General features: G+C 43.1%; 1 protein-coding gene across 17 annotated transcripts in view; it reads left to right on the forward strand.

Moving 5' to 3' along the window:
• Positions 1-12,567, forward strand: part of DAB2IP (DAB2 interacting protein) — a 1,477,580-nt gene that overhangs the window by 1,328,051 nt on the left and 136,962 nt on the right. For all 17 annotated transcript variants that reach the window (XM_085613689.1, XM_085613692.1, XM_085613691.1 and 14 more), the window contains one exon: positions 572-716. In XM_085613689.1, the coding sequence (XP_085469815.1) occupies positions 572-716 (145 nt within the window). The remainder of the gene's footprint in view (positions 1-571; positions 717-12,567) is intronic.

Here is a 12,567-nt window from a genome sequence, read left to right on the forward strand (position 1 = left end):
TCCTATAATATGTGAAAGTGAAAAAGTATTTCCCGTTTCCATTGTCAGTGGTGTAAGGAAACTTGAGCCCCCCCCCCCCCCCCCTGGAAAGTACATGGAGGGATTCCCCATGCTCCGGACCGAGCCAGGAGCTCTCAGGCCAGGGGCTTGTGAACAGTGCCAAAAGGGACCCCCTGGACCTCAGCCCCCACCTTCCACCCATCCCCCTCCTCCCCTCACCCCAGGGACTATTGTTAAGCCGCTGTCTGTGGTGTCATAGAGGAATTCATTGTTACAATTCAAGTTTCCTTTATATGACGTCCGAGGCAGAACGTAGCAAGTGAACCAACCAATTAGAAACAATTAGAGCAAATCCGGAGGATCTCGAACCTGCTCCTTCTGTTGCTTTTGTATATTTTTGTTACATTCACTCACTTAGGGTAATCCTAAGGGTAAGATATTTTTAATTGGTTCTAGTTTAGCTACAGCTTCCGCCATATAGACCTACTAACTCGTGTTTGATGGACACGCATGTTTTGTTCTTGTATGTTGCTCTAACAGGCGGAATTAAACCTTCCTCTTTTCTCTCCAGGACTTCTTGACTGACCTGATGATGTCTGAGGTGGACCGGTGCGGGGAAAATGAGCATCTCATTTTTCGAGAGAACACGTTGGCCACCAAAGCAATCGAGGAGTACCTGAAGCTGGTGGGGCAGAAGTACCTGCAGGACGCCTTAGGTAGGTACCGTAAACCGATGCATAGCAGACTCTGCCATGGGATTGACAAGGAGTTTTGGGGCTTGTCCAGCCAATTATCCATTATTGCTTTGCTTCTCAAAAGTATGTTAAGGCCAGATAACCCAATGATGTTCTCAATACGGTTGTTTATAGCTCAAGTCTACTAGACAGTGCAAACTTGCAGTGGGCTTAGAGCCCGCCCACTCAATACTGTTGGTCGGATTTATTGCCACTCTTATTTTCCTGCGTCTTATTCAGTGACTTGCCTTCCTGTTTTTGTGTTCTTCCTTCTGCAGCATAATCTATTTACAATTCGTTTGATTGGTTCACTTGTGCATGCATTTAAGGAACTACTTTTTTCTGTTTCATTCAGCCCTCCATGAGATTGCATGTGTTTGTTATCTCTATCCCTCTTGGGATTCTTCACCACTCAAATGCCCTCTGACCCCCCCCACTGCGCCGCTGCCTGTCCCTCAAGCCTAGTCTCTGAACGCACAGCTACCTGGACATTCTTGCTGGGGTATGGCTGGATAGCAGGCTTTACGGATTGTTTTTGCTTTCTCTCCTGCATTCCACATATTACTTGAAAGCACACGCTGTAATGACCAGAGGCTTTCATGGCTCTAGGCAAGGGCCATCTTAGGCACGCACTCAGCTGGTGTCTTAGAAGCAAATACAACTGCTTTCTGGGCTAGTGCAAATGACTGAATCCTGTGAAAGAAGTAAATTAGGCCTTGGGAAGCGCTTCCTTTTACATTCTGACAGTTTCTTATTCTTTTTAATATTCGGTTAATTTTGCTAAGTGAAACGTTTTTGAGATATCATAATATATATGTTTACTTTCCCACCAGAATTTTGAAATATCTTCTTTTATTTATTTTTATTTTTCAAACAATGCTTTACAGGCAAACATAATCAAAGCTGACAGCTCGGCCCTCACATTATAAACGCATGACCTATTGGGTTTGCCAATGCTTGTCTGCTGTTCGTACAAAATGGTGCAATTTACATGCAAATTTCAGCAAAATCCTATAAACAATGTAGGATGGTACCTTGGATAGAACGTGGAATACAACTCAATCTTTATCTGTAGCTCTCAACCAATGTCTTTCTAACTCTTGCTTGTCTCTTTATCATACTTCTAATCTCATTCCTACATGTCCCTCACATTAATGCCTTGCATCCATGTTTCGCTGTCATTCATCTTTCTCTCCATGTCTCACTGTAAAGTATTCGTGACTCTGCTCGTAGATCCCCTGCATAACAGAGGTGGGAAATTGAAGTGGGGCGTGCCTAGCCAATTAGGAGTGGACTGATGTATGGATCTCTGCTACTAGAGACTCAGGCACAGAAGTGTTCATGTAACTAGCACACTGCTAGTATTATACACCGGTACAGATATAGAAGTGGAACCCATCCAAGCCCACAAACTGTTGGAGGTACTGTGGCGAGATTGGCTCTCTCCCGTATCTCCTATGAAGCTGCCCCAAGCTACATCGATGCTGGGCAGACGTACTGGGTGATATTTTCAAGACGGATGCACCGTGACTCCCTACCTATAACCTATTGGGTCTGCCAACCAGTTGACCTACCCCTTATGCTCTACAGGGGGCAAAGTCATGGACATGGCACGATAGGCAGCCTGGCCGCTCTGTTAGCCAGGTGGGGCACCATTCGCTCACTGGATTACAGTGACTGGCTTCTGAGGCTTTGGAGCCTGCTCGGGATGGAGAAACGTACCACTTCCCTAGAGATGGGGGAAACACAATTTTAAAAGACATAAGGGTCATCTCTTGACTTCCTATCTAATGAATACAGAAACTCACATGCCTCGGATACATACAGATATTACGCTTAGAGAGAATGTACGAAACCCGGTCCACACTGGTTGACTCCAACTCAGCACTGATTTAGCCACATAGAAGGCGATCCCAAACCCCTGACGTACGACCCGTTACTGTTGACATGAATCGAGGGGGAAGCGAGGCGACTGGGACTTAAGCAGGTGTAAAGCGCAGGGGGGAGTTCAAAGTGGGTTTCAAGGTAAAGTTGATGTGCATACACATATTTATACAGCATGAGTGAAGGATGCTTTGAATCTTCTGATCAGGTAACATTGGGGTACCCTAAAACAAGGTAAACACCTCATTGTTCTGTTCATCCCCTGGAGTGAAAATCAATAAACACATTTAAATCCTAAAAAATTCACCTGCCAGGCTTTAGGGAAAGAGGCCGACAAGGTGTATATGTGTTACCGTTCAACTCCCATAACATTCTGACCAATGGGATTGATTCCCTGGGATCCATTTCCGTTTACGCATGTCGTCCTTTGATTGTATACACAAGGTTGAAGGCTCACACTCAGGAATTGTTACAGTGACAAAGATATGACATTTGTCGGTAACGTACTTCAAGAACAGGGACTGTGAGGTCCAAACGAAAGCTTTGACGCACTTGGATCCTTTCGCAAACAAGGATTTGCAATTTGCTACTCGGAAAGACTTTTTCAAAGGGGTTTTAGTACACGCTCGAACATTATTGCACTGTTGCAAACCAAGTGTTTTTGCAAATTGCACTGTTTGTGATCACAAAATGCTTTAGTACATCTGCCACCAAGCTCATAAAACCAAAGTTTTAAAACCAGGAGCCATAGAAAGCTCAGATAAAAACAATAAAAGGAGAGGGAGGTACCTAAGATTAACAGTTCCAATGATCGTCAGTGAGAGAAACCATTAAAATGACCTCTCAAGAGCTCACTGTGAGTACGATTTTAAAAAAAAAACGTACATATAGATTAATTGCCTAATGTAAAGTTTATTTCTCTCCTTTGCCAAGGCGAGGGAGGAATCTGCCAACTGTAAAGTCCGGTATTGGTGGCTCAGTACAACAATGCAACCTCTTTAGGAGGATGTGATTATCCTCATGATCACAGGGTCCAACCTTGGTGGATCCACAACATCATAAGACTGATAAAACAAGTGCTGCTCAATAACAATAAGCATCGTTTCTTCATCGCCAAGATGCCCCAAGAGGTGAACTTGAGCTTTACAAATATCGTGTTAAGTGTCTGTATATACCCTGGTGGAAATCAAGCTTGTGCTGGTTTACAGGTACCATAACTTCGTGTGGTCACCCTGTGAATACGCGACCATTTGGCGCGTACCATATATCGAGGTGGTTGCAGGTACGAGAGATAATAGCAACTACCCGGTAACTATTTTCTTCTTTTTTACCAGCAGTGTGAGTATAGAGTGTGGTTGAGATTGGGGGTTATTTACCCTTGGCTCGGTTTTGTCTTTTTATTGTCATCTATCTGCAGACCAAGTGGTAACTTTAAGTGAAGTAAAGACTGGTCATCCCCATAGCCCTGATGAAGTTGCGCAAAGTGGTAACAACAAAACATGTTGGCGCTTTGGATATAATATTGGTCTAAGTTGAACCATTTTTTAATTGAGGACGCTCACGGAACTGAATAAAGCTGTAACTGGCCAGTGGGTAGGATCTCATTTTTATAGTTGGGAACTGGAATGCTGCTTCTCTTCCTTTGGGGACCAGATTGGAACGCTTGTGATGTTCACACCTACAGTGCATGTTTCTATTTCCTTTCACTAGTTATTTTCTTCACTTTTGAGAAAAATTACTTTGGAACACTTTTCTGTTTTCTGGTGAGAAAGCAACCGAAGATGACAAGTGGGTGAGCTATCGAGTACCAACTAGCCAGTTCCCCTTGGTGTTGCTACCGTGAGGTGCTTTCTCTTCTTTCTCACATTTTTCTCATAATTTTTTCCCCACAATTTCTTCTAACCTTTTTTAATTTTGGTGGGAATTTGGTACTGCAGTATAGTGACATTGTGATATAAACTGGACATATAGACACTTCAATTAGCGGGATTAGTCCGCATCATAGGGGGAGTTGACCCTCCGTGTGTCTGAAAAACCAGTCAGGCCTTGGTTGTTTATAATATGTTGAGTAGGGGGCGGCCTGACTTGTTTTCCCTCTAGGCTCCTTTCTATGTTGATGGAAATCCATCAGTGTCTGTCCCTAATGATGGAACGTACCTCAAGAGGGGGTACATGGTCAGTGCACCTAAGTCTGGTCTTCCCAACATGCTGCAAGGGTTTTCTCTGCTGCATAGGGACACCAATCCTAGTATTCGCTAATAGTCTGTCACTATCTGCATGGCCGTATTTAAAATACTGATCTCCGCCAGACATGGAGATATACGGAATAGAAGTCAGTGCGCTTGTGGTTCTTTTCCCACTGTGTGCTGATTCGATATGAAGGACTTTACGCGGGCACATTTATCTTTTTGCATAAAAGTAACAGAAGGTGTGTGAGTGTGTGATCCTGCCTGTTGTCCTAGCATGCTTATCTTCTCTGAAGGTGAGTGCGCTTGTGGGTGTGTCTTTCAGCATGATCCGCTGATCCAATCTGAAAGAGGGTGAGGGAGTGTATGAACCTGAATTGTAAAGTTTATCTGATAAGTCAGTGCCTTTTCAGGGTCATTCTGTTTGATTCCAGTTTTCTTCCTCCTTCCTTCTGAGATCAGTAAGGGTGGCGTTTTTCTCTTTCCTATCTTTTTAGGGGTTTTTTTCTGTTTGTTTTAAGTTACATTTAATGTTTTTAATCACATTTCAGGGATACAGATGATTGATTCACAGATATGATAAAATCGATCTGTTTTGAATCTCTTGATTTGCACTTTATTGCTTGAACTTGATCATATTGGGGAAAGTGAACTGTTTTTTAGTTGATGTCAGCACAGATATCTACATTAGGAAACCTGCTTCCATCTTGACTCTGTTACTATCGGGTGTTGGGCAAGGTGGCGGCCATCTTAGCGGGGTTTTTCCGTGTTGGTGAGGGGTTAACGGTCCTGCCCGGGAGCTTGAGCTTCAAGCACTTGCAAACGTCCCCTCATCTATTTAAAATGAGCCACAGCCTGGTCGCTTCGTAAATCAGGTGTACTCATCAGGCGCACCAAAGGCAAGCCTGACTTTGCCTAGCCGAGACTTGCCAGGACCTGAATCCAGCCACCAAGGCTGATTGGTCTCAGAAATATAACTCCCTGCAAAACTTGAATCTGTCCATCCCCCAAGCCACGGCTTGCATCAAAGAAGAACATTTACCCCATCCCAGGTCATCGGCATACTTCAGGTACAATTCATCATGCTCTGTCCCCTGCAGCATTAAGAGTGGAACATTTAAATATAGTTTCCTACCAGAACATGCCTTCCCAAGCATGGACCCCAAATCAGTGAGGTTTTAACTGGAAATAATGTAGAGGTCCTATTACTCAAGGAACAATGGCTGAGTGATGCATCCATTAGAGAGATACGCATGGCAACCCTTGATGGCTATCACATATATAAAAAAAATGGATTAAGAACAAAGTTGGAAGTTGGGTGGCAGTTTTTATCAAATACAAAATAATGGTCTCTACACACACAATAACCTCATTAAAAGACACTGAAAATCTGCTTATTATCCCGAAAAGGAAATGTAGTACTATTACAATCAGAGGGCTCTAAGGCTATTAGAAATGTCTGCCACTAGAGGGCAGAATGTTCTAATCTGTCAAACAAAGGCCTCACAGAGCCCGAGAGGGTTGAAATTCCCTCGGGCTCCATGAGACCTTTGCACAGCAATAGTTGTGAACAAACATTGAAATGTTGATGTTCCAGGCTTCCACCAGGCATTAGAAGCCCGGAGCACTCCATTGTCTTCAATGGAGTACTCAACATTCCAATGTTCTAATATAGCCTTATGGCCCGCCGTAGCGGGCTATACCGGCTGTTAAAGGCCCGCTGCAGCGTTAAAGGCCCGAGCCGAAGGCGAGGGACTTTAACAAAGCAGAGGGACTTTAAAAGCCGGTATAGCCCTGCTACGAAGGGCTATAAGGCTATTAGAACATTCTGCCACTAGAGGGAAGAATGTTCTAACAAAACAAAGCCTTCAGGGAGCACGAGGGGATTGAAATTCCCTCAGGCTCCCTGAAGTCTTTGTTCACAGAGCTGTGAACAAAGACACATTGGAATGTTGGTGCTCCGGGCTTATACCAGCCATTATAAGCCCGGAGCACTCCATTGTTTTCAATGGAGCTCCCAACATTCCAATGTTCTAATAAGTTCTAAAACTATGTTACAGCAAATAGAACGTAAATAAAGAAGAAACTGTGATGACATTGCCATAACAGCATTGCATAAACAACTTCTTTTTAGCCTCAATGCTTTCAACTCAAGTAAAATCCCCACGACCACTGGCTCCCTAAAGGAAATATATTAAATAAGGAAATGTCCATTACCTCTAGTATAACATCTGGGATTCCCTCCTCACAGGCACTTTGCAATCAGCACATTTTTTATTTCACGGATAAAATATTTCTCATAAAGGCAGCGATTGAGACATGTCACTTCCGGTGGCTGGCTATGGTTGACCTTGTGCCCACCATTACGAGGGTAACTTCTTTAGATATGCTGTCTCTGGACATGGTCTCCTTAGCAGTACCCAATTTAAAATCCAGTTCTGCTCTAGATGCTTGCCCCCTCAAATTTGGAAACAAATTCACAACACAATTGCCAGTCCTCTTCTTTGTCTTCTAAATTCATCCTTGGAACAAGGGAGACTTACTTTGGCTTTAAGGAGGCCTCGTTGACTCCACTGCTTAAGAAACACTGTGCAGATCTGTTAATTCCGAATTTCTTTTGACCCATATCTTTATTGCTGTCAGGAGCAAATATTCTTTAGGAACATATTCCAATTTTCTTGAAATCTTTCAAGTTGGCTACCCCCAGCGCATGACACTTAAACTGGTCTTTTGTCTGTTGTAGGTGACTTGAAAACTGACTAGAACCAAGGGCATGTTAATGCTTTTATCTTATTGGTCCTGCCAGAGACTTTCAGTACGTTAGATCAGGCCATGCTCATTGAATGCCTTAGAGCAAAGTTCGGAAGCTCTAAGTGGCGCAGGTCTTTCCTCACTGATTACAGTCGGTCAGTCAGGCTCCCTCATTGTGAGGTATGGTGTCCTACAAGAATCCTCATTATCCCCCCACATCAGTATGTGAATCTACTGGTGAAAACCCTATTTCATATAGGAACTAAAACCTAGGTGTATGCGCGCGACACTCAAATCCTGCTACTACTTGGTAACGACACTTTTGCCCAATTAGCCTTCCTGGGGCCGTATTACACCAAGTGCCCCGGGGGCGCAACGGGCGTATGCGCCCGCTTTGGTCGCCCCAGGGGCACTTTGGCATTCCAGATGGGGCTGCAGATGCTTGTGCGTTCCCTTCTGTAATACCAATAGCGCAGGTGCACATAAAGCGCCAGCACTATCTTCAGGGGGTTTCCCTCATTTGTGTGGAGGCGTGTTCCATGCAAATGAGGGAATCCCTTTGCCTCACTGACTGCACCCGCCTGCAAGGGGATCTCGAATCCCCCTTCCAACTGCAGGTGGCTTGCCTCCTGCATCATGAAAACACAGAGCGGCTTTAAAGCAGCCGCTCCATTTTTCACATGAATACGGCACATTTCCCTGGGCGTACCTTTCCAAAGGTGCGCCCAGGGCAATGAAGGAAAATGCACCGCATGTATAATGGGGCCCAAGAAGGCCATAAAATTTGATTGGAATTGGATGGACAGTTACTTGCAGAGAAAATGGGAATTCCTATAGTCAACAGCAAGACTGACCTATGGCTCGACGTGTATTGTCCAATAGAAATAGGTCCTCTCCCTGTGCCGTCTCCCCATTGAAACTCCTAGGAGTGGAAGGTATACCAAGAACTCTCAATGTTGAACCAGATGTCTTCTGCAGTCTCCACGTGCTTCTGCCAGCTCAGGGTTCTGAGGAAGCATTTACCGTTTCTAACTGCAGACGGCAAAAGACTTGCAGTCGCTGCAGTTATTCGATTACGCCAACTCCATTTATGTAAGATTATCCATGGTCCTCCTCAATAAGTTGTATTCTGCTTCGAGAGCCCCAGGATTCTACCACTCCTGCTCCTGCCTGTGTCATCTGCATCGACTTCCTCTTAAATCATGTAATCAACTCAAGGCACCAGGAATGATCTTCAAAACCCTCCAGGGAGAAGCCCCTACTGCTATTAGACATCATTTTAGGAGACACAATTCTTGTCACGGTCTTCGTTCCTCTCCAGCAAACCTACTAGCGGTACCTACATTTATCCTACTCTCTTTTAGGCATTCTCACAAAACCTGGCTTTTTTTTCAGCAAGCTTACTCTTCATTCTAATACCTACCACCATCTTCTGTTAGCGCTTTCCTCTCTCGTCCATCTAGCACCATGAAACCATGGGTGAACGTACGCCTTTATAAGAATGTAGAGTATAACATAACATAGCCCATTTTAACCGAGAATTAGCCTGCAACTCCCAGAATGCATGTGGATGTTCAATGAAAGCCCTGAGGACATGGAGTCAGGTTGTGCAATTACAACAATGAAAAGTTAGGCTAAACTCCTTGCTGGATCAGTGTATTCCTTGAGCCCGGCCTATCTTTTATTTTTCCAGATGTTAGGAGATGCCTGCAGAAGTTGCTCAGAAATTCAGTATGTGGTGAAAGAACTGAGGGATCGATGTTCCTCTGAAATTCTTTGTTTTGATTTTCTGCGCTCCCTTGAAGCGACGCGCACAAATCTGCATTGCATTCTGTGTTGTGGCTCTGGGCAGCCCGGAGGTTGAATGCATCTACAGAGAGACGGTTCCTTTTTCATATGCACTGTCTTATGGCTGGATATTCCCCTCCGATGCCCAGACTCCCTTGGCACCCTTCAGGGTTTCTGCCCGGGCTGGACAGGCCTTCATTCCACAAGGCATTTCCCCAGTGGGTTGGAGCCCTTGAAGGCCTGATGCTTCTGTTGCTTTCCCGGACTCCCAGAGGTCAACTACAACAGGCAGGGGGAGGCTTCGAGAGAGAGGGCGAGAGAGAAAGGGAGGAGAGAGAGAGGAGAAGGATTGATGGAAGGAGATATTTCACAAGGAGAAGAAGGGAGAGGAGCAGGTTTGAGCATTTTTGCTAGGGCTAGTTTTGGTTCCCTAGCCCCACCCCAGTTTCTACTCGCAGCTTTCAATACCAGATCTGTCATTTCAAACTGATGTTCCATTCTATGGAGTATCAAACTTTCGGGTCATCATTTTATGACCAGCATACACAATGCCAAGACCGTCTGCTCTAACCCCTCCTCTAGAAGAATCCTTAACAGATGCGTCCTCACCCTGGAAGTCGATTCGTCAAAATACCAAGGGTTGTGTAACTGACATGGCACACTTTTTTAATTTGGGTCAAAAAAGAGGTTTACAGAGCATATTATGAATACAGAAACATTTCCTTTCCAGTTGATGAAAAAATAAGTCTGAAATGACAAACAGTGACGCTGTACGCCCAGCTGATAATTGGTCACACTTACATATTTATTACATATTTATTACACTTATTACATTTATTACATATTTATTACACTTACATATATATTCCATAGAGCCATTAATGTGTTCGGAATGCAAAGTACTGAGTACTCGACTGTCCTAATGCTTAGACCACTGCCCACTTCCTTTGGCTGTGACTGCCTTCATGACACCAGAGACCAGGGGGTGCAAACGGAAGTACTAGGAGGACCAGAGGACCCGCACGAGATCATACTGCTGCCCTGGGATACCCCTAATGTCCACTGTCTTCAAGAAGCATGGCTAGAAACAAGCACTTTTGTGAAAAGGTACCAAATGGTGTACTCCACCCTAAAGCAATAGCTAGGGTGCACTGTCGCAAGACTGCGGCTGATTCTGCTCCCTTCTGGAGAAATAATAACTTTATTCCAATTTGAACATCCTTCCCTTCATATAGGGCCAGATGTACTAAGCACTGGTCTCACGTACCGGAGTCAATTTGTGACCAGTACAGTATTTTGCAAACCGACCCATATACTAATAGAACGGTTGCAAAATGCTGCATTGTAGTGGGTCACAATTCGAATGACCTCATGAATATTAATGAGGTAGCCCGCATATTGCGACCCACTGCGATTGTTCGCCATCACATGGATGGTGGCCTGCTGAGGTCAGCCGACCACCATGTCTGTGATTGCTTTTAAATAAAGCAATCTGTTTTTTTTTTTTAATTACATCCCATTTTCCTTCAAAGAAAAATGGGATGTGCTTAAAAAAAGTTTAGCAAACATTTTTTAAGAGTAGGCAGTGGTACAAGGGAAAACCGCCTACTCTTAAAAAATGTTTTTGTAAACATTGACAAAGCAGAAGGGGCCCTTTGAGGACTCCATTCCATTTGCGAATGGGTTACTTTTGTGTAGTCGATAATACATTAAAGCTTTTGTAACCGGATTTCGGTTGCAAAATATTAAAATATCCCAATCTGAATTCGTATTTGGAAGGGACAGCCTAAACACGCCCCTTCCAAATACCAATTTAATATGCAGTCGCAATTTGCGTTTGCTACATACCAAAAATCATTTTTTGCGAGCGCAAATGGCACAGTTGCAAAAAACCTTAACACATCTGGCCCAACGTTTTCAACAATGACATTTAATCAGACCTCTTTAAATGAATTCGAAAGTCACTTGAGCACTGACTGGCTTCTCTCAAATGTCCATGCCTTAAATGCCCAGCCTGTGTCACCTGGCACCACTGCACGCTGGACCTGGGGCAGACACACCCGTTTAGATCTGGCCTAACATTTCAGGTGTCTGCCAGATGTGTTATGGCCAGTACTTCAGTCTCTACATAGAGTGTGATTTTCCTCCACCCACAGGAAATGTACTGTCGCATTGTTCTTTCATCTCATTCTGTTGACTGTTTGCTGTATCATTCTGCTTTCCAGAAAGTGCTTCTTTTGAAATGCATGTGGGGGCCATTTAACATCTGTAAAGAACACTCTATCATTACACTGTTTACCACAATTATGGCTTTCTCTTCTCTATTTATTCTATTCTGAACAATCCTTTCTTTGATATATTTTCCCTGAACTGGCAGAGCCAGCAGAGCAGGCTTTATTGTCTGCATACAATGCATGTAAACAGGATTTGTGAATGCCTGTGTTTATATGCATGGGCACATTGCAGCAAGACCTATTGGCTTTGTTAACTGGTTTTAATGAGGTGACACTTAATTAGTCTTTAATAGTTCTACAGAAACATGGAGCAATACATGTCCTTGAATACTTCAGGTCCTATTAACAAAGGTAACTTTACACATATAGATTTACTCACATGTAGACTTACTACTGTACCCAGTAGTAACTCTACGCTTTTATGCTATTAATTTAAGTTTAAGTTTACTACTAGGTGCAGACTTACAAGTCTTCACCCCCTCAAATCTGGGGTGGGTCCTTCTAGAACAGGATTTACGAGTGTAAACTTACTACTGGTGCCTGTTGTCACAGATAGACGGAAGTCTCCAACATCAAGGCAGAGATCTCCCTATGGTAATTTATAGGGAAAAAGACAAGGTTTAATAATTGTTTACATTTTTTACAAATATTTTAATGTAAATAAACTTCAATTATTCTAAACCTACAATTAAAAAAAATTGCTACAGCACATAAACTCATTAAATGAAACGATTTATAAATAAATACAATTTTAGTTGAATTTCTAGTATTTGTAATCATTTTGAAATAATCTCACCCTCACTGTGATTTTTATGTGTGAATATTATTTGGTAAAGTTTAAGAAAACTTATTTTTAATATATTTTAAATAATTTAAAATGTTTATTAAAATGTAAAAAGATTTATTCAAATTAACAACTAATTTATTTAAATATAATAAATTAAAAATGAATATCCACTTATCCATTTAAAACATATATATATTTATGTA

Source organism: Triturus cristatus, chromosome 1_2 (genome assembly GCF_964204655.1).
Source record: "Triturus cristatus chromosome 1_2, aTriCri1.1, whole genome shotgun sequence".
Classification (NCBI taxonomy): domain Eukaryota; kingdom Metazoa; phylum Chordata; class Amphibia; order Caudata; family Salamandridae; genus Triturus; species Triturus cristatus.